Below are 22,198 nucleotides of genomic sequence, written 5' to 3' on the forward strand. Positions count from 1 at the left end.
CTTACTTTTGGCACAAGAGCAGAAGGACCAGTTTCAAGCCCTTGTCACCAAAGGCGATTGTCAAAGTGTATTTACAGTCTTCTCTCAATCAGCTGACCCTAGTTCTGCATCGAGCTTTAAGGCTGCAGTGCTCTGGACTCCCCAGGGAAGCACAGAATACAGTGAAGGATCTTAAGGCTCAGTGGATGGGAGAGAAGAGTGTACGCTCAAACTAGCCGCTCTGCTGGTTTCTGTTTGAGGGAGATGTTGCGTGGTTGAGTGTGCCAGCTGCTCTGTTCTCATGTTACTAGTAACTAGCTGCCCTTGCATGCACCATTACTGACTGACTCAATACAAAATGCAGTGTTTATTTGAAGACATTGACTCAGAAATGTTAATATTACAAAGCTGCAGCTGTTTTTGGTTCAAGCTATGACCTCTGATGATGATTGTGCAAAGCCAAAACGTAGTAAAGCAATTTCCAAGTAAGAGGCCAGTGAATGTGAGTGAACTGAGCTATTGTAAACTGAACTGTAACAGACACACACGTGCTTTTATGCTTTAATGTATAAACTGAGCAATTCAGAAGAAATAGCTGAATTAATTTAAGTATACAATTCTGCCCTTTTACAGCCCTAATAAACAGTCTCTCTCTACCATTAGGTATTTACAATGTGCCCATCGCTATGGTATGAGTGCTAAATCATGTCAAATAACTTCCACTAAGTCTTCATGATTCTATTATGTTACATTGTTACCTAAGAAGAGGGTTGTGAGGTCAAGGCATGGACAGAAAGTTTGCTGACCAACTTGCTTTGTTTCTATTTAAATGTGTCTGGGTGTGAAATAACATCTGGTCATTGTACTTTTTGTTAGAAGAGAAATCTACAAAACAGGAAGATTCTGATGAGGAAGAAAAAATACACCAGACTGAGAGATCCTCAGCTATGCAACCTCAGAGGCTTCCTGTTTTTCCAGGCATGGACCACTCTGTTCTCAAGGTGAAGATACACCAGTCATACTAGATTGTGTCAGGGGTCCATCTAGTCCAGTATCCCATGATGTCCAGTGGCCACCATCAGATGCTCTCCAGAGGAAGGTGCAAGAATCCCAGAAAGGGCAATTTATACATTAACCCAGAGGTTCTCAAACTGTGGGTCAGGACCCCAAGTGGGTCGCGACCCCATTTTAATGGGGTCGCCAGGGCTGGCTTAGACTTGCTGGGGCCAAAGCCCGAGCCCAACCTCCCGGGGCCGAAGCCTGAGGACTTCAGCCCCGGGCGGTGGAGCTCAGGTTACAGGCCCTCTGCCTGGAGCTGAAGCCCTTGAGTTTTGGCTTTGGTCCCCCCACCGGGGACTGTGAGGTTCGGGAGGGCTCAGGCTTTGGTCCCCCTTCCTGGGGTTGTACAGTAATTTTTGTTGTCAGAAGGGCGTCGCGGTGCAATGAAGTTTGAACAGTTCAGAAGAGAAAAATTGATGATCTGTTTGATGACCTAAGAAATGTATAGTGATGTTGTAAATAGCTTTTTCACTCATTGACCCTGTATTATTGATAGAAATATTGGCAGTGGTTTAGAAGGAAATTTAAATTCATAATAGTTTGCGTGTGTTTTCAAAACAGCTCAGATTTATGGTAAATTCCATTATGAATGGATGCAGTTTATGGATTTCAGACTTGTGCTTTCTGTTGCTTCGTAAGCCAGTGAAATGATTTGAGTGATCAGATTGTCCTCCAAGGAAATCTAAAAGCAGCTTTTTAAAAAATAAACCTTTCTTCTAGGCTCAGCTTCGGAAAAGACAAGAGCCCGAGAGTCCCGGTGAAATAAATTCTGCACAGCTATTTAAATCCCAATTCCAGCAAGGAGCTCCTGGTGGCAGGGTACTGCCCTCTAGTGCTGAGAAGGAGAACAGGTGAGAGAGGAGTTTAAATTCCAGCAAGCAGTAAATTCAGAAATAGCTGTTCATTTCCTTGCTAGGATCCTAGAAGGATATGGCTTATTTTGTTTTTGTTTCTGTAATGAGGGATTGTCAATGTAGGATAAAGTTTATTTTGCTGTGTCCTTAGGTCAGAAGAAATGTCTCCTCAATGGCTGAAAGAGCTGAAGTCGAAGAAGAGGCAGAGCCAGCCCGAGAATCAGGTTTGAGCAGGTACAGTACAGCAAAACTAGAGGGGTTACTCTGTAGCATTTGCATTTGACTGCTTTGCTGCGAAATCTCCTGTCTTTTCAGCCAAAAGAGATTCTTAGCTGAAGGAGAAAGTACCATGCAGTTACCCTTAGCCCTTGCAGCAACAATGTATGTTCGGTATTCCCACCCTATTTCCACAGGGCATGGGTGAGCTCCTTCTGTGACTGGTACAGCCATGTGGATGGACATGCAGCAGACACATCTTTGCAATGCTCAAGCCCCTTAAAGCAGATGCTAATGATAAGCTTTGACTGGAAAATCTGTTCTGAACATGCCTGTACACGGACTCTGCAAGCATAGAGTATACACACGTTGTATGTAACTGTGCAATCCATGTCCAAGGCAGTAAAATATTTCCATAATGAAGCAGATCAGATTTCATTGGAATTTACTGTACACATTATGCAGTTTCCCCCTTTCCCTTATTGTTGTGTAGCCTTATTTACTAGCCCAGATGAAGGCACTATTCACTTCTCGGCAGACAATTCTATTATAATATTCATTAGTCTGCTAATTTTATAATAATATGTAGAGTCCTACTACTAAGTGTTGTCATTGGTTAACGGGCAGGTTCTGCCGATAGATGTTTAAACCATTGGAGCACTTGGTTTCAGTGATGCTCTTAATAGTTCATATGCAATTTAATAACACAAAATAGTTTGTGACTGCTGCTGCTGCACCAGCAACATGCAAAGAACATCATCGATGGTGCACACATATCACAGAGACGTGAGAGACCCGAGGGTGATGGGGTTGGTTGAATTTATGGACAATGTCATACTGCAGCTATTCAAAGAGCTTCTGTTTTTTCCCCCCTTTTCAGACCCTGATTATGACTAGGAAAAGACATAGAAGTATAACAGAAGCCTTAACTCATCTGAACCTAAAATTCACACATCATGCTGCTGCTGTTTGCTTCCTGCCTCGACTGCTATGTGCATGGTGCCTTCCTGCTTCGTGGAGAAAGCTGCTTAATATTCGTAGACAAATACAAAGCTGTATCTTCTCGGATAGGGAAGGATACAGTCACTTTAGAACTACTTGAAGTAAGAGATGATGCAGTATAGTTAGCACTTCAGAAGGTCTTGCCTGAGGGTAACATTTGTTCTAGGATATACGGCGCATCACAAAAAGTCCCCTTGCCTTCGAACAAAGATGACATCTCTGCAGAATTAAGCTATGTTCAGCAACTCAAGCATGTGAATGCTGGTAGGCGTGTCAAGTGTAAAGGCTGGGGTTTGTATTTGTTTATGAAAATAACAAAATTTTAAATTAAATCATCTTTCTTGTGAACTAATAGTGGTTCATATTCAGAATGAAGTTTGTGGAAGAGAGAGTGAAAGAACAAATCATGTTTACTGCCATATTAAAAAATTAAACTTGACTGATATTTTTTTAAAGGTATTTTTGATTGGCTGATGCTTGCACATGATCTGCTGATCACGCAGATCAAGTTGAGTTTTAGATTGAGCATAATGTTAATTTTTCATTCTTTAACTAGGATTGTCTGGTCTGTCAGCATGTAGTGTAATTGCATCATTAGAATGTCATATTCTTAAGACGATAAAGCAATAATGTCAACCAATTCTCTTTAAAAATAGATGTAAATATTGTTTTTATTACTAAAAAGGAAGAGACGAGAAGGATGTATAGTCTTGTCAATATGAGGGTTCCAGGTAATTGTTGAATTAGAAGCACCTCAGATTGTCTCACTGGATATTTTTATTAGTTACCTTTGTAAATATCAATTTTAAGTGTTTATTTTTATGCTGATTTTGTGGGATAACCTAAATGCAATCTCTCACTTCTCAACTGTTTATGAAATGATCTATATATTTTACTTTAAGACCAAATGTTGGTATGTTAACAATGTAGATAGTACTAACATCACAACACAGCTGTGACAGTCACATCAGAAGGGTTTTGATGTCTTTGGATCCAGATTCTGAAATCGGCAAGATTTTTTTTAACCAAGAAGTCCATTTATAAGTTAATTATAAATGGATATTGTATTTAAAATATGTTTTAGTTACTTTCTTTTCCCCAAGTGCTCTTTTCAGAAAATCTTTAAAAATACACGCTAAGAGGAAAGCTCATTCTGTAAGGTAGGCGCGCCCAGGACTCCGATAAGGAGAGTAAGTGACATGGAAAGGAGAATTGAATCAAAGCAGATGAGCTCTTTCTATTCTGCTATTCTCGTAACCTGTGGCAAACTGTTTGGGCCTCAACAGTCAGATGTGATGAAGCTGCACATAGTTGCATTGTGGGAACAAAACCCACAGTTCTTGTCTCCTGCTGAAAGGTTATTTAAATTAAATGTTAAAAATCAGGCACCAGCACTTGCACGCATTTTCCCTTTTTCTGCTCAGTGTTTCAGAAGGCTTGTCTGATGTGGTACTACCACAACAGTGCACCTGCTAGCCAAAGGGATAACCTTTGTCTGCCATCCATCAAGTTGTTAGCTGCCATAAACCATGTGCCAACTCTTATCATAAAGAAGTCACAAATGAGGTGATTTCACTCCCAGCCCATACTTCGGTAAATAACTGCAGTATGTCAAGAGAGATGACCAGTATGCTCTTCTCCCTTTTAATATCAGAGTTCTAACAGTAGCACGCCTTATTTTATAGAAATACAAATGAATATTTTTCCACTTCAAAATAAAAATGTCTTTGTTCAGTTCTTTGTCCTGCTCCATGTAAGAGAGGTGACAATGCCAGAGACACTGCTTTTACAGTTTCTTCTGCCACAGGTCGGTGAATTCTCAAATATTACTGCCGAACAGAGTCACACTTCTGCCCTCTTTCATGTGGATAACTCCCCCTCTCCCCCCGCCGCCCATTAGGGGAAGGGGGAAAAGCTTCCAGAGGAGCGCATTTGTCCAAACTCTTAAAGAGACACTGTTGACTGCTTTTTAAAACTAGTTGTATATATTTTCTGCCCATTGTTTGTGGTGTGGGACCTGTTTTTATTTTGGAAATGTAACTTTTAGGCAAGCTTTATATTTTTCTGTGCTTGTAATGCGTCAGCCAGCTTGTTTTGTCAGTTGTGTACCAGATGTGCTTGATGGTGTTGGCGTGTACAATTTGAACAGTATTAGCTGCAGGGTTTTTAGGTGTGACAGAAGAATGTTGGTCACTTTTAATTTCCCTTGCTAAGCGTGTGGGTGGCTTGTTTTGTTTTGTTTTTTTAAAGTATTCAAAACCCAGATAAATTTCCTTGTGACCATAAAAGCGCTGAGGGAGGATTAATTTTAGGATTGAGCAACTTGATAGTGTCTCTTTAATGACAGGTTTCAGAGTAGCAGCCGTGTTAGTCTGTATCCTCAAAAAGAACAGGAGTACTTGTGGCACCTTAGAGACTAACAAATTTATTAGAGCATAAGCTTTCGTGGGCTATAACCCTCTTCTTCGGATGCATATCCGAAGAAGTGGGTTGTAGCCCACGAAAGCTTATGCTCTAATAAATTTGTTAGTCTCTAAGGTGCCACAAGTACTTCAGTTCTTCTTTAATGACAGTCAGAGCATTTTGTCTAACACTTCCTGATGCAACAAAATGAAAGCCACAAACTCTTTAGATTATTAGCTGCAGTGTTTTTGCTGTGCGTTCTGATACACTGAGGGGATTGGTTTTGCATATTGGCAAAGCCCTTTGAATGAGTATATGTTTCCATTTCTTCATGGACAATGCACTGAAATTTACTGTAGTTTTACTGCTAGTGAGAAATGTTTAATCTTAAATATGTATGACTAAAAAAAAGCTTTAGGATAAGGTTGAATGGGATAGTGTTTTTTTCCTGATCTTTTATTTCTTCGTATTGTATGTGAATTAAATATCTATTTTCTCTTGTGACTCCAGGTTCCCACCATGTAATTATTGACATCATAAATATTTATTACACATATAATAACATGCTGTAAAACTCTTTCTTTAGATAAATTCCATTGTAATTTTAAATAATGCTTATGAAACTTTTTACTATTTTACTTTAAAAATCACAGATTAAAACTTGCTGTTAATCTGAGCCAGGAATGAGCTCTTACCTGCAGCATGTTCTTCATGTAGGATTTTTTTTTGTAAGTTTTAACTCTTAACTCACTTTTATTTGAACTCTCGTTGTAAGTGTGATAGATGGAGATAGCTGGTGTTTGGCATTTGCCATTGAATACAAGGTGCTTTTGCAGAAATATTTTGTTCTTTTTATTTAAGACCATCACAGTTTTATCTGCTCTTCATCCCACAGCTGCATTAGTAGATCAATAGTTTCAAAAAGTAAATGTAAATCAGGCTGGTGTATGGAACTTGGAAATTAGTCATTAATGCCCCTTTTTTCACTGAAATTAGGAGAATCCTTCCCTAGAATTTTAATCCACTGATGTTTTAGAATCAGTACAAGTCTGTAAATTTCATATTCACTGGAATCGCCAATTGGCCTTTTCTTCTCTTTTATTCCTTTTGCAAATTCACCATGTTTATGGCTGTGTATCTTGAGGTTAGTACAGTATACGCTAAGTCAGTGTTTTTACTGGTTTTGTATTATCTGCTGTACACAAAGATACTAAATTTCTGCTTTCCATTTTAACATTTTTAACATGGTTGTGTAGGATTAAAAAACTTGCTTCTTGCTTGCACAGAGATTTAGCTTTCCACACTCTGGTATTTTGTTTTGATCACCTAGTAATTGCTGGCAAATTACCAGAAGCATTGTATATCAGAAACTGCCAGCTACTAATTCACAGATCATAGAATCATAGAATTGTAGGGACCTTGAGAGGTCATCTAGTCCAGTCCCCTGTCCTCAAGACAGGCCTAAGTATTATCTAGACCATCTCTGACAAATGATTGTCTAACCTCCTCTTAAAAACCTCCAATGAGAGAGATTTCACAACCTCCCTAGGTAATTTGTTCCAATGTTTAACTACCCTGACAGTTAGGAAGTTTTTCCTAATGTCTAACCTAAACCTCCCTTGCTGCTATTTAAGCCCATAGCTTCTTGTCCTAGCCTCAGAGGTTAACAAGTACAATTTTTCTCCCTTCTTGTAACAATCTTTTATGTACTTGAAACCCCTCTGTCTTCTCTTCTCCAGACTAAACAAACCCAATTCTTTCAATGTTTCCTCATAGGTCATGTTTCCTAAACCTTTCCTCATTTTTGTTGCTCTCCTCTGGACTTTCTCCAGTATGTCCACATATGTTTGCAAACTTTTGCCCAACCATACTATCCAGAGCAGCATTATCAATTAGTTTATCATGAATTTTACAAGTTTGCACATGCACTTAATATGCCTGCAATGTGTAAGGTAGCAAACCGTGGATGTGGTTTAATTGAAGTTGCTACATGGAGAGCTCTGCTGAAGCCAAATAGCACAATAGCGATCAGAACAATTCTAGGATAAGTTTTTAATATAAATAGTTTAGAATCCTTTAAAAATCTAGGCACCCAGTGATGTTAGCTGCCTTCTTTACGCTTTGCATCCTGGCTATGTACAGGGCTATGCCCAATACCGTTAAAGGTATGTAGTGAAAACTGAGTGTAATTGGCTTTTGAAGAGCCCATCACACATTTTATTTGAATCTTTGGAACCAAAAGAGTTGATCAATCCAAACTCCCATTGCACCAAATGTCCAAAATGTTACAATTCTGTGACGATAGAAATGTGTTTTAGAAATAAACAGGCAACGTGTTCTGTAGGATAAGAGAAGGAGTTGTGTGAAGGTGTCCTGTGTAGAATAATTGGCATGAATTAGGCCTGGTCTGTTTTGTAAAATATAATGGAAGTCACTGAAATGTAATTATTTGGGAGATGCAAATATGTTCAATATGGCTGTTCTGAGCGTGTAAAGGTTCACTGCTAACTTACTGAAATTTGGTTTTCTTCGAGTAGGCCAAATGGGTCAGTTCCATAGACTGTTAAACCTCTGTCAATCTAGTTGGGCCCAGTGTCTCTTATTACCATACCAATACCTTTCCGTGTCAGTGAAGTATAAAACCCCTTCAGTCAGGCTAAGCTGTACCTGAACTGATAACTGTAACTGATCCAGACTTCTGCAATTGGACAGTTTAGGCAGGTTAAACCGCAAGAGAGAATCTGCTATCTCAGGAGGAAAAGAATGTAGTTGACAATGCTGACAATCTTTAAGTTCTTTTGCACAGGTTCATATTTAAAACATGAAACAATTTCTGCCTGGAGGTAAATGTTCTTTTCTAATATTCTTGAATGTAAGTAATACAATAAACAATATAAAGCAAGCCAATGTGTCCTTGTGGGGCAGGGTGTATGTTAACATGGCCACTCGGGAATGATCAATGAATGTGGAACTCTGCACTGTCTTGAAAACTCCTTTCTCTCCTATTTGCCCTTCATACAACATTACAGCATCTGTTTAACTGAAGAGACCATATTGTTCACCCTTACTCACTCCATACATAGTGCTAGGAGCTCACCTCCTTAAACCCATCTCAGAGGCACTCTGATACTACAGTGATGAGGATCAGCTAAGTACCTGGGTGGGTAAGGCAAATTCTGTCCTGTGGCACATGTGTGATGCTCTCACTGGGTTCGATGAGATCTACACCAATATCCGAAGGCGGCGTTTGGTCTTTAAACATTAGATTAGAAAGGGTCTCCGCTGTTTCTGCATGTTAACTCTGGGCCCCTATTTTATTTTATTTTTTGCAAAGTATGTCCTCTTAGAGCTCACAGCCCACTTCTGCAGCTAAGATTGCAAGGTGCGAACAGTGCATTGCTAATTAACCCAACCCCAGGATGAAGGGACAAATCCAGATTTGGGGTAAGGTCTGGTCTTCACTAGGAAAAAGATAGATTCTGAACTCAAGCTAGCTAACTTGAAGTACAGTCCTAGTAAAGACAAGGCAGTTTGTTTGTTGAATCGACTTCTTCCCTAGGAGTCTACTTTTAGTTATGTAGGATTTTCACTGGAGCCAAGAACACACCTTTTTGCCCCCGAGTGAAGACCAGGCTTCCCTGGTTGGCTGCAACCACGTTAACATCTGTGGAGTGCTGCCTTTTACAGCGGGTTTGAAAATGGACCAATGAGTACAATATTCTGACTCCTCAGTCATCCAGGATACCAGAGTCTAAGGTGGTGTGGTCAATGCAGGCTCTTGATTACGTTGTTATAGGGCAGGGAGAATGTGTGATGAGCCGTTTGCGAAATATGTCAGTTCCAGGGGGATTGGAAATCATTTCTCATATCAATGTGCTTTCTCTGAAGCACTTCAAACCGCTGTTTGGTCTGTCCCATCCCTCAGCTGAAAATATTTGTACCAAAATATGTGTTAAAATGATTTTTTCATCCTATTGATGGGATTTGGAAAGAAGGGGAAGGTTGTGTGGCTTATGGATTTTCTTCTTACCATATTGTACATGCTGACTGTATCAAGCCTGTTTAAAGGAGCTATTGTATAGATAAAAACTTTTATATCACTCTGCATAGCCTTATAGAACATGTAAATATGGATCACACAAGGAATAAATATGTTGTGCTATAGAAAATATTTTGTACTACATAGTTTCCTAAGTAATACAGATATTCTGTCTGTTGTGTATCTACTTGTATGACTATGATTCCAAGTTTAGCGTTGCCAGATATTTACAAAAGATGATATTTTCTAACAGTGTGCTGTGAGCATTTCTCAAAGGGATTAAAGAAGCTGACAGCATGAGGAAATTGAGTTCTGTTAGGAAAGACAAATCAGTACAATATGTTATCCCTACCCTCTGTGATGTTTTGCAACTGCCTTATCTATATCCATATTCCATGAACTTGGAAAACAAAGCAGGATTTTTGGGGCACTTTAATCATTGCAAAAATAAATGTTACCAAGAAAATGAACATATGGGAAAGTACCTATATTTTTAAAGTAAAAAAGAGAAAATTACAGTGTCTTATTTGGTAAAAGATACAAATGAATCCCATTCCAGTCCCTCCCCTAAGTGTTCTGTACAGAAGTAATTTTATATTTTACAACAAAGAGTTTTCATATCAATAGAAAAGCAGATGAACATGTGACAAGGAACTGCAATAAAAGTGAACTACAGTCAACTGCTGTCCATGGTGGATCTTTGCATGTACAAAATGTGTTGCATTCAAACAATGACAATAAATTAGAGTACAAAGCTTGGATGCCAGTTGTATTTAATGGATGCTTTTGCTTTGCTAAGACATTTTAATTATCCCAGCATACCACAATTCCCAGCATAGCCATTCTCCCATTAAATCTGGTCATTGTGTAACCTCACGCACAACCCAGTTTTGCCCTTGCGTGTGATTGCCTGTTGCCTGATAGGAAGTGATATTGAAAATAGAAATGACAGAAGTACCTTTTGAAATAGTAACTTCCCCTTCCCCTGCCCATTTAGGTGCTAAAATAGTACAGTGACAGGCAGCAGTATAAAACTCTAAGCGTTATCAGTTCCTATTAACCAACATGTGAGTATATTGCCATAGAAATTCTCCCTAGCCTGTGTTTAACCAGCTTGCTTCATGACCACTGTCCCAGTCTGCCTGCCTCGACCATACTTCTTGCCATGGTATCTTGGTCTCGGACAGAAAGTTTACCAGTTCTGAGGTACATTAGTGATATTGTCGTTACCATGATGCTTCCCATGACCACGATGGAGACCCTTGGGAGAGATGCTGCAGTAGGTGTCTTATTCCGATGCTTTTCCGTTTCCCTCTCCTATCTGACACCCTACTTCCCATGCAGGCTGATGCCCAGATTTCACGCCAACTCTGCAAATAAACAAAAACTAAAGCCACACACCCCCCCCAAGATCAGGGCAAAGAATGGAGTGGCTTTAGCGATTCATTTTGTTATGTTTATCTCATGAGTTGTTTTGCTGCGAATAGTTTGCCCAGCTCGAAGGCCAATAACCCTGTGAGCCCCACCAGCACCTGCAGAGAACTGCTTCTCTCAGAAGTCCTGGCAGCTCCACAGACCCCAAAGAGATGGGTGGTTGGGAAGGGTGTAAGGAACAGTTAACATGGGGTACTTGGGGGGATGGGTCCCTTTGGCACCATGAAGGTCTGTGTCCTTACAGCCATGCTGGCTTTGCTCTCCATTCTAAGTGGGCTCAGGCCAACCCGAGTGATGTGCACTATTAGCCTGTGAATAGGAACATGAACCGCAGCTGCTTAGATGGACCACACTGGTCATGTGGAGCCATCGGGCTCCAGGGACCGAAAAGCCACTGTTCTAGGTCTGTAGCAGCATTTCGTATAATGCAATCGCTGTGCTCTGCAAATCGGCTCCATGCCTTCCAGTAGTGCCTTGAGCCCCCTAATGAGAGTGGAGCGGCATTGTTCAGCCACACAGAGAGACAGCCTCTGCCCTGAAAAGCTTGCTATCTAATGGACAAGACGGACAGGGCAGGAAAGAAGAGGCGTAGAGAAGGAAAATGACTGACACCCAGCAGATCAGTGTCAGAGCTGGGAACAGAAACCAGGTCTCCCGAGTCCCAGTCTAGTGCCCTATCCACTGGGCAACACTACCTCAAAATACCCTGCAATACTTTGGGGGTAAAGAGCCCCCACTTCACTAGAGCTACAACGAAGCCAGTGGGGCTGGAGCCCCCAGGCCTTGCCTCGCTCTGTAGCCTGAAACATACTGTAACTATTTTGCATGAGTTTTGCCTTGCGCTGTCCTGGGTTTCAGTGTAAACACATCAATAAACTGCAGAGGAGGAGTTTTTCCGGAGAATCTGGCAAGCAGCAATGGGAACGTGCTGATGCGAAGTTCAATATTAATCTTTTGCAAAATGAGTGGGATAGTTTTAAGGGAAAGCCGGAAGAAATTTGAATAATGTTTCCATAGTCCGTTGCAAGCCCTCGCTATTGAAGTGAAACCTAATGGATGGAATTCAGGAGACATACCTGCTGCATCAGCATCAAAATGTGCTGCCCTGTTCAGAAACAACTCATAAATAGCTCTGTCCCCTGATCCCGCTCTGTCACAACTGAAACCCCCAGAAGAGGTAGTGGCAGCATCTCTGCTTGAATTTGACTGGGTTTTTAGCAATTAGCACAGGAGTTTTAGAAAAGGTCTTTTATTGTACCGGATATTTTGTTAAAATTTGGGGGAAATGATACCACAGGGTTTTAATTAACCAGGACACTAGTTGAACTCAGTGTCTTTATGTTCCCTGCCCACTGGCTCCTCCAAGCCCTGTTAAATTAAAACTACTTCAAAAAGAGGGCAGAGCTGGGATGGGGGGGAAGTTAGCCAGCTGTGGACCATTCCAATCAGAAGCCCTGACTTAAGAAAAGACAATGAATGTATCTGTCCAGGTTCTTATGTTCGCGCTCATCACTGAAACATCTGAGTGCCTACAAGGGGCCCAGCAATTCTACCCCACGGGTGGGATTGTGCTTTGTTGTGATTGCTTTTTGCACAAGACGAGAGAGAAGCATTAACCAGAGACAACGGCTGCGAGCTGAAACGACACAAATTCTCACTGGAAATAAGAGGCGGATTTGTAACAGTGAGTTTAATTACCCACCAGAATAGCTTCCCAGGGGTTTGTGTGATCGTCTCCATCATTTTCAATCTTCGGCGAGGCTGTTTTTCTGATGCAGTCACAGGCTGTTGGGCTCCATGCAGGGACCACTGGTTGAGGGTCTGTGGGCTGTTACACAGGAGGCCAGATGGGATGTTCAGAATGGAGCAGTGGGTTTAGGAATACAGTGCACAGATATGCTCCTGTCAAAATTCTGTACCCAACCTCATGCTTGTTCTCCCAAGGAAAGCCAGAAAGAGAAGCAGCAGCTGTAATTTTTCATAAAATAATGGTACAACTTTTGTCAGGGTGACGGTGTTAACGTTTTTCCATTTGGGACTTTCAGGCACAATGACTGAACCGCAGAGTCCCCCCGAGCCGATGGGTGCTGGGGAGAGCCTTGGCGAAATAGGCGGCAATTACAAGGTATAAAAGCGATGGCTAGTCACAGACTAACGTTACGTCTTGCTCCAGATCACCCTCGAAACATAATTGGCCTCTGAGTGGACTCCCACTTACTAATGTGGAATGCTGTAGCTTGTGTGGCCAAAAAGCCCGGAGCCTTAACAGCACAGCAGTGTTTTAGCATTACCCAGTTCTGTGCTAAATCTGTTCCTTGTGTGCCAGAGCTGATCTTTCCAGCCTCCGAGTGTCACGGAGTGAGACTTTGTTCTGATGAGTTACTACTAGTACCTCTGCCAGACGTGCTGCTGGAAAGCGGAGATGCTTTCAGTAGTGTCTGTCAGTTCCAAAGAATCTCCTGGTCATCTGTTTACTGTTGTAGTGCTTAGCTTTTATTATCTGGCTGGTAAAGAAAGCAGATTCTATAGCCCAGCCGAGTTTGGCTATCTTTGTCGGAAGCGTAATTCTGTCGAACTGGAGTGGTGGTAAAGTCCCGGATGATAAAGGCAAATGCCACCTGGCAGGTCAGTGTTTCTGCTGTGTGTTTTGTTCCCTACGGGTGTGGGAGGGCAGAGGTAACGGCTCTGCTATCACACTGTGAATAAGGAACATCAGCTCAGCCCTTCAGCTCTTGTGTGGTGCTGCATTTCCTTTCTCCATCTTGCACTGTGAGAAGGAATAGGGCAGTGTCCTTCGGTCCCTGGGGGTTCCGCATTATGCTAGAGCAATGGGGCTGTCTGTGTGGGTGTTGTACCCGGGGGAAAGATACAGGGTCTCCATAGGGAGTGCAGGAGTAAGAGGCACATTATGATGTGCTTGCAGTGTTAGAGTGGTAGCCCTCAGTGCAATGTCAGAAGCAGTCGTTACCCATCTTTTGAGACAGAGACCCCACTTGCCACCTGATCGCTGTTTCCACAGGGAATCGACCCCTTACTAGCAATCCGCACTGTCCCTCAAGTCTGCAGTGGCAAACACACTCCCCTCAGCTGGAGGACACGGGTGGCAAGCACAATGCTCTGCTGCAGTTCTTGGCCAGGGAAGCTGGGAGAGAGGAATAGACCCAGGAGACTGTTTGTGCTCTTGGGCTCACCTTCGCTGCAACAGCGTTCGGGAGACCGGGCTCATTTCTGGAAGGCTTGGACGGCTGAATGGCCTTCCCCGGGCTCTCACTGCCCCGGGCCCAGATTTCTGCTGATTGCTGGCGGCTTGGGCTGGAAAGAGGCTCCTGGGGATGGTTCTTGGGAAAGGGATGAGCTGGCACCTTTGGGGTGAGCTGTGTTGGGTTCTCAGTCTGTGGGCCCTTCTCCTGCAGTGACTCCTTTCCCAAAGGTCTGTCCGATCTTTCGCACCAAGGATTGAGTGACGCCCAAAGTGAAACTCCCAATTTGCCATGTAGAGAGTGTACAGCCCCACGTGGTCGTGAATGGTTCCATCTCAGAACCCTCTAGCTCACCCCAAGACTCTGGAATTCAGGGGTCCCGAAGCCCCCAAGGCTCTGTCTGAATTGGTCACCAAATCCCAGCCCTGGGGAGTTTTGTTTGGTTTGAGGTTTGGCTGCTGCTCAGCCCTGCAGACCCCAGGTGAAAATTAAACCCATTCCGAGCTAGTCGGGGTTAATGACCCAGGTAATAAGCTCGTGGATCTAGAGAGAGGGATGAGTGGGAAACTATTTACAATGAACCAGCCCCTGGGGCAGGAAGCCACAGACCAGAGCAGAGTCCCGGGTGAGTTGTTAGAGTGAGCGGTGTGGATCTTGGGTCTTGCATTTGAATGGATGATCCTGAAGACAGGCATTCACTTTGTGGTCAGTGTTTCAGTCAAGTACAGATGAGGTATCAGCCTTGTTGCATTCAATAGATGCTCCGTGGTCAATACTTGGCTATTAGCTAAAACTGGAGCCATCCATCTCGCCAGAACCTGCACGTCAGAAATGAGTGATGCCGGCACTCGCCATCGGGGAGGTGAAGCGCAAAGCACATCCCCCTCTGCAGATGCAGTTTGTGAATTGGAACAAGTTGTTGATCAGGGTGGAAGGAATTCAGACCTGTCGTAGTGCTGCCCAGCTACCATGGAGTGCGACTCATATGGCTTAAACCTGCTGTGCGAACGGGAGTGGCTCCATACGGAATGGTTTGCTGCAGAACTAGGAACGCCAGGTTCATTTGTAAGGAGACTGACTAGCAAGCAAAGGCAGAAATAGGCGACTTAGACACCCAGCCTGCTTTGCTGCTGTTTGTGTTTGAAGTGTGTGTGTGTGTCCGTCCGTCCGTCTGTCCAGCTGCGTTCTCGCCAGTGCCAGGCCTGGCTTTCTGGAAGGGAAATGCCACGGGTTCCCCCATGGGCGACAGAGCAGGAGGAGCAGACTTGGTGAAGCAATGGCCTGAAGCACATGTGCTGTGACTCCTCCACCTGCACATCAGAGCTTGTTTAGCTTGTCTGTGCCAGCCTGGCCTGTGCTCCAGCTCCCCTTCCCGCTAGTGCCCGGCTCGGGCCAGGCTGCGTCAGTGGAGGTGTGAGAGCATCACCTCTCCTTTCAGATCACCATCTTCGAGCTGGAGAATTTCCAGGGCAAGAAGCGTGAGTTGACAGAGGAAAGTCCGAATGTGACGGAGGAAGCGCTGGAGAAAGTGGGATCGATCCAGGTAGAATCAGGCCCGTAAGTACAGAGAGCAGGCGGATGAGCCCCACAGAGGTAGGGGGCAGTGCCCTTCAAATGCAGAAGGGGAGAGGGCAAGGCTCCCCACGGCAAAGAAAGAGGGTGAGTTTCTTGCTAACAGGGCCCTTGTTCTGGGAAACACAAACCAGGTGCTGGGAGTGAAGGGAGCATGCGGCCCCAGGCAGCAGGAGACTCAGCTGGGCTGTGAAGACCCTTCCCCCAGCCCTGTGCGTGGGGCTGCCCCTAGGAGGCAGGGATCCGTGCTGTTGTGGGGTGCTCGGCTTGTTAAATTCCCTCCCTCTCTGAGGCTGCCCGCAGCAGCTGCTGCCAGGGGAACTCTCCACCCTGGTGTCGGGGATGTGCGAGACACCCTCTGAAAAACCCGGCCCCATCCTGAGCCCCAAAGCGGGAGTCCCACGCCCTGTGTCTGCGTCCCGCCCCCTCCCTGCAGGTGGCTCGGGTTCGAACGCCAGGCCTTCTGCGGGGAGCAGTTCGTGCTGGAGAAGGGAGCTTACCCGCGCTGGGACTCCTGGTCCAACAGCCACTGCAGCGACAGCTTGATGTCCGTCCGCCCCCTGCTGATTGTGAGTGGGGCCGGCGCGGAGCTGGGAGGGGGATACAGAGAACCCCTTTAAGGCGAGCCAGAGGCGTGGGGCTCCCAGCGGCTGGGAGTGGGCAGCGAGGGGGTTAACAGCCCCCAGGGGTTGTCCTGGGCCTGCGGCCCCACGTTGCTCGGTGAGATGCTTCTCCTTGAGCCCTGCCCTTGAGGGGACACGCTCCCCAGGGCTATTTCATGTCAACTTAACCCCCCTCCCTTCTCATCCCCCACCATGGCATTTCTTGACTCCATTCCCCTACATAGCTCCGCCCGGAGCAAGCTAAGGGGGCTGGGGCCTGCCTCCCACCAGCGTCTCGCACGGATGTGCACGCCAGCTAGAAGGGCGGGGGCCCTTCGCACCCCTGCATTACTTTAACCTTCGGCAGCTTTGTTCCCAGCTCCTGTCAGCAAGCGGAGCCTGGGATCCCTTGAGGTAGCACCGGGCCGGTCTGGCTCCCACCGTAACGCTCCCACGCGCTGCGGCGTGTGCAATTGTCTCAGCCCAGAAACAAGCCCTGGCATCTGCCAGGCCGCCCGAGCCTCCTGCTCCGTCCAGCCGGTGTCGGCTGTGTGTGGAGGTACTTCCCGTCCTCGACAGCTGGGGCATGCAGGGTCCCTTGGGCTTCAGGCAAGCTTGGCCGACTTCTTCACAGCAGGGGGCTGCGGCAGGTCCCTGGGGAGGGGTGGCAGGGCGGGGGGGAGCAGCTTGCTTGCTGGATGTCTCCACTGCAGGACAGCCACGACCACACAATCCACCTGTTTGAAAACGCCGGTTACAACGGGAGGAAGATGGAGATTGTAGATGACGATGTGCCAAGCCTCTGGGCTCACGGGTTCCAGGACCGCGTGGCCAGCATCAAAGCACTGAAGGGAACGTAAGGGCAGAGACCTTCCGGGGCAGCCTGTGTGCGACGCTAGCACCCAAAGCGCCGCTGTTATGCTCCCGCTGAGCTGGGCACGGGCTGTACACACACTAGGAGACACACTCTGCCCCAGGGAAGTGATGTGCTGATTACAGACCTGATGCAGTGGGTGGGCGGACCGGGTGGGTGGACCGCGGGGTGGGTGGGCGGAGCACGGGGTGGGGGGCGGGGCTGGGAACACATGGTTACACAGACTAGCGCAGGTTTCAATAAATAGCCAAATAAAGACCTGCCACCCCTGTCTGAGGGGCTTGGGGTGCCTGATACAAACTGTATCCAACTCAGTGAGCAGGGGTGAAAACTCTCCCCTAACCCCCAGCAAACCACCAAAGAGACGCAGGAGCAGAACTTGCCCCCTTTGCCCAGGTCTGGCAGCCCGCAGGGAGGGAGCCCGACAGTGATGGCCCGGAGGCTGGACAGAGCACCTCCTCGGGGGCCTGGCTACCCCCAGGCTTTGCACGGCAGTAACTGTCTGGGGAGTGTTCTACCACACAGCCCCTAGTGTGGGCGCAGAGATACAGATCCCAGGTGCCTAGAGCTCTTTCCCCAGCCCTGGGGGGCTTGCACAGCTTTGTCTTTGTTTCGGAGTTGGCTGTGGGTGCTCCAGTGACAGGGCCAAGAGCCTGAATGAACCGATGGAAGAAGGAAAGCAGGGCCGTGCCCTGGGCAGGGGACTTTCCTGGCTGGGTTTGCCCCGGAGGCTAGGGTTAGGGTTCAGTGCTGGTCTGTTCTTGGGTATTTTCACCTTGGACATCCAGACTTTGGTTGCAACATCTCAGCCCTTCCCCATCCCCGGCCTCCTTGCCCTGCTTGACTGGGTCAGGGCGGGTGAGAACGCTTCACTCTGGGAAGGGGGGGGACATTCCACTGGTGCCCCAGGCTGTGTGTGTGTGTGTGTGTGTGAGAGAGATTTCCTGCCTTGCTGACGCCTGCCCAGGGAGAGAGAAGTCCCTACGGGGTGGGGAGGGGCTGGGGGCTGGGGCCCATTCTCTGCTCCGTGATGGTTCCTGGGGCATAGCGCACACCCCTGACCTCCCCCAGACCTCCTGCCCCTTCCTGGCCGGGCACGCCACCGTCCCCTCCTGGAGCTTTGGGCACCTTCCATTCTGTGCTTGCTGTGGTCTTATTTAGCAGCTGCCCCGTGACACCCGCCCCCCAGGGGCGCACAGGACAGCGGGAGGCGTGTGTTCACGCGCTGCCCTGAGCAGAGTCGTGCTGATGGGGGAATGGCCCTTGGCCTCCCGCTCTGCTGGGGCAGCAGCCGGTAGACGTGGCCTTTCCGTGGATGCAAAGAGCAGCCCCCACCGCCCCCCCCCCCGAGGCGGGGGCAAGAAGGACCTGGGTTTGTATTGTAGGTCCCTGCACGAGTGGGGGCAGCCTCCCCCAGGCCTGATCTCTCTCCCTGTTGTCATTGCCACGATGGGAAATGGCTCCAGCCCATCTGGGAATGATGCTGATTCCTTTAATCATCCCCTGGCATGAGCCGCCGACAGGTTCCCTCACAGTTGAGCACCAGGTCCAGGCAGCTTTGTTGGCCCCTGGGGGTGCCAGGCTGGCTCGGAGTGGCTCAGGCAGCCAGGGAAAGGCCCGGCCGACACAGGAAGGCGGGAGGTGCTGAGGCGAGGCACGTGCTGCCAGGCCCTGGGTGTGCCATACGGTGTCGTGGGTGGCAGGATCAGGGAACGGCACTGATGCCCCCCACACTTTGCGACATGGGGTGAAATAGAGGGCTGGCCTGAATGTCCCCCAGGGCCCAGTGGCAGAGCTGGAGGGAGGCTGCAGGGAGACGACATCATCTAACCCTGCCAAGTGCAGCCCTGTCCAGGCGCCAGCTTCCCCCGTCACTACCCCCGAGCCTGTTCTAGCCCCTGTTGCCTGGCTCGGCAGCTCAGGCACGACAGGTCCCACGCTTCCCAGAAGCTGTGTCCCTGTGTCCATGGGGGCCGGAGCAGCACCAGCTCCATGGCCGGGTAGAGTACAGCCACGGGAGAGGCACCAGGCGCACCCGTGAAGCAGCGAGGCCGATGGCTGGGAGCCAGGGCTGCCCCCCTGTGCAAGCAGGCCCCCAAGCTGGGGAGCTTGCCTGGAGCTCCCGTCTGCTGTGCTGAGGCTCGTCTCCCTCTCCCGCAGGTGGGTGGGCTATGAATACCCCGGCTACCGAGGCCGCCAGTACGTCTTTGAGAGGGGCGAGTACCAGCACTGGAACGAGTGGGACGCCAGCCAGCCCCAGATCCAGTCGGTGCGCCGTGTCCGGGACCAGCAGTGGCACAAACACGGCTGCTTTGAGACCAGCTGAAGGGGACCCTGGCGCCTTGCGCAGCCAGGCCCAAGGAAGAGGAGGAGGACGTGACTTCTAGCCCGTGGCGTTTGTGTCAAACCTTCTCAATAAAGCTCGGGGTTGGAGGCTGCCGTGGCCTGGCTTGTCCCGGTGTTGTGTTCACAAGTCGGCCGCTGGGCGAGGGCCGTGGCCTGGGGGCAGGTGCCAACGCAGCGGCTCTGAGAGCTGCCCTCCTTACCTCCTGGCATAGCACAGGGGTTCCCAGCCAGGGGGGCAGGACCCCCCTGCCCAAGTGGGAGGGGGGCCTGGCTAGAGGTGAGGGGAGCCCAGGATGGGAAAGGCTGAGAACCGCCTTCTCCCTATGCGCACCGGCCCCACAGCACAGGCTAACAGAGCTCTCGGCTCTGGGGTGAGCTTGGCCTATGTGGGCTTCCATATGCAGCTGGCCTGACGGGTCCTGCTGCTGCTAGTGGGCACTGGTGCTAGTGCGGCGTGGGAGGTACCTATGGCCCCTGCTGCGTGTTCCCAGGCATTTAACAGTGTGAACCCCCTGACCAGCGCTGCCCCCGAACGCCCCTGAGGCCAGGTAAGCCGAGGCCTCCATGACATCCTAAGGGGGGCCAGAGGAGCTGTCTGGGCGGCCAGACTCTGAACTGCTCCAGCAGCAGCGTGTGCCCAACAAGCAGCCGTGGAACAAAAGGGAGAAACGAACAATCACGCTCGTTGTTACATAACGGCTGCAGCACTCCAAAAATAACACACCTTCAGCCGCCGCTTCGCAGAGCTCACGCTGCCTGCGTGCAAAACGAGATGGCAAGCCGAGCTCCTGCGGCGTGCCATTGCCGACCCAAGGGCAGGCCGGCGGCTCCAGGGGGATGTATTGTGGGCATCTCCTCCCAGCTACGGGAACGCTGCTTTGCATGATAGTAGAGAGGGGCTGCAAAACGCAGCCTATAGAGAAACAGGATTGCAAAGGTCATAGCAGACACCCCTGCATTTGCCTTTTGGTCTCGCCCTTCAGGGCAGGCCAGCTGTGTTAGCACAGACCCCTGAGTACAGAACGACGCTGAATTATTGGAGTGACTGTAAATCAGACTGCAGCCGCTGTGGCAGCTCATAGAGCGACCGTGCTGGGGAGGGGGCCCCCGTAGTGGTGGAGATGGGAACACGTGCGGTTTGCAGAGCTCAGTTACTGACTGTCAGCCGAGGTACCTGGCTGCAGAGAATGGAGCTATTTGCATTACAAATGATCCCAGGCTGTTTTAGGATCTGACTGCCTCTCGCAAGCTGCTTGGCTGGTGTGCACGGCCTGGGGAAGTCCAGCTGGGCCAGCTGCCCAGTGTAGAGCTGTTACCCTGTGAGCAGTGTGGCTTTACACCCCATTTCTTCATAGAGAGATTGTTATAATATGATTGTGACATAACTCAGGCATATTTTCTGCAAGTTGGGGCATGTGAGGTATCGGAAAGGTTGATTTACTGAATATGATTATCCTATTTGTACGCATGTATCATTTTGGTATCGGAAGTTAGGAATATTGTCCTTGCAACTATTACAAATGCGTTTACACTTGGGGAACGCCCACTAGACCGTGTGCAATCAGTCTCGATTGCTGGTTGGAAGGGCCATTAGGGAAAACAATAGGTCTTTGACGATGCTGATCTCCCACCTTCCTGGAAAGCCGCCTTAGGGACACTGCAAACAGCCTTTGAGATATGGCTGCAAGATCATGTGAGCAAGTCACTTGATACTGGACTCCATGAATAATACTAGTACTTTCCCACTGACCAGTGGTGGGAACCACACTGCAAGACAAAGGATTCCCGCCATATGTAAAACCTATTTAAGGCAGGGGAGTGACATAATCAAGGTTTGTTCTTCACTGAATCCTTGACCAAGATGACTGCTGAAAGCAACTAAGAAACAAAAACTTGTTTTTTCCTCTAAAACCAGTTTGTGGAGTTCATAATGGGGGAGGGGGAAGCTGTGCATATATTCCTCCACATTGAGGGAGGGGGTGAATTTCATGAGCTTACGCTGTGCAGGTCTCTGTGCAGCGCAAGACGATACAATTTTGGGTTTACACTCCAGAGGGGATGTGCTCTTCCCACGCAGAGCTGATCTCAGAGTCTGTGTGTTTCTGCAGCTGGGCGTGTCCCTGTGGGCTAGAAATGTGCAGTCTGACACCTGAGGGAGGGCTTGGCTGGCCTGCTTCAGCAGCACAGTGTAAAAGGAACCCAGGCTGATGGGTCAGGCAGGCTCAGTGATACCCCAGTTCTGAGTGGCACCCTGGGGGGAACCCGTCACACACCGGCTGCAGCAGGGTCGTGCCCCCGCCTTTCAGAGCAGGGAGCTCCCTTTGGAGAGACGCGTCCCGCTGGCTGGCGGCGGAGTCCTTCAGAAGGAGGGCGGGGATAGCGGGGTGGGTACTTTCCCCTGAGACATGGTGCAGGCCCGCGATTCATCTCTTTTCTAGCAGCTGGGCGGCTCAGTGCACTGGCAGTGGGAGGAGGAGCCTTTCGCCTGAGTCAGCCCAAGGCAGAGCCACCTGAAATGGTAACTTAGCAAGGGCTGTTCTGGTTCCTCCAAAATGGGCAATTTCACTGGAGCTAGAGGTTGCCAGGCAACAGCCTCGCCTGGCAGGGTTCTCTACCCC

At 48.1% G+C, this 22,198-nt stretch overlaps 2 protein-coding genes across 5 annotated transcripts in view; both read left to right on the forward strand.

The window, feature by feature from the left end:
• KIAA1671 (KIAA1671 ortholog) overlaps positions 1-3,549 on the forward strand; it is a 129,623-nt gene extending 126,074 nt beyond the window's left edge. For all 3 annotated transcript variants that reach the window (XM_054006004.1, XM_054006006.1, XM_054006005.1), the window contains 4 exons: positions 856-980; positions 1,759-1,889; positions 2,044-2,126; positions 2,989-3,549. In XM_054006004.1, the coding sequence (XP_053861979.1) occupies positions 856-980; positions 1,759-1,889; positions 2,044-2,122 (335 nt within the window). In that variant the 3' untranslated portion in view covers positions 2,123-2,126; positions 2,989-3,549. The remainder of the gene's footprint in view (positions 1-855; positions 981-1,758; positions 1,890-2,043; positions 2,127-2,988) is intronic.
• A 7,223-nt stretch (positions 3,550-10,772) lies between these two features.
• CRYBB3 (crystallin beta B3) lies at positions 10,773-19,654 on the forward strand. 2 transcript variants are annotated; one of them, XM_054006684.1, is made up of 6 exons: positions 10,773-10,831; positions 13,032-13,111; positions 15,625-15,743; positions 16,195-16,327; positions 17,074-17,216; positions 19,395-19,654. In XM_054006684.1, exons 2-6 carry the CDS (start codon positions 13,037-13,039, stop codon positions 19,558-19,560), a joined length of 636 nt encoding a protein of 211 aa, XP_053862659.1. In that variant the 5' UTR covers positions 10,773-10,831; positions 13,032-13,036; the 3' UTR covers positions 19,561-19,654. The 2 variants fall into 2 exon arrangements, with proteins under 2 accessions (XP_053862659.1, XP_053862660.1); XM_054006685.1 differs by lacking the exons at positions 10,773-10,831; positions 13,032-13,111 and adding an exon at positions 13,530-13,611.
• Positions 19,655-22,198: the final 2,544 nt, after the last annotated feature.

This window comes from Malaclemys terrapin, chromosome 16, assembly GCF_027887155.1.
Source record: "Malaclemys terrapin pileata isolate rMalTer1 chromosome 16, rMalTer1.hap1, whole genome shotgun sequence".
Classification (NCBI taxonomy): Eukaryota; Metazoa; Chordata; order Testudines; family Emydidae; genus Malaclemys; species Malaclemys terrapin.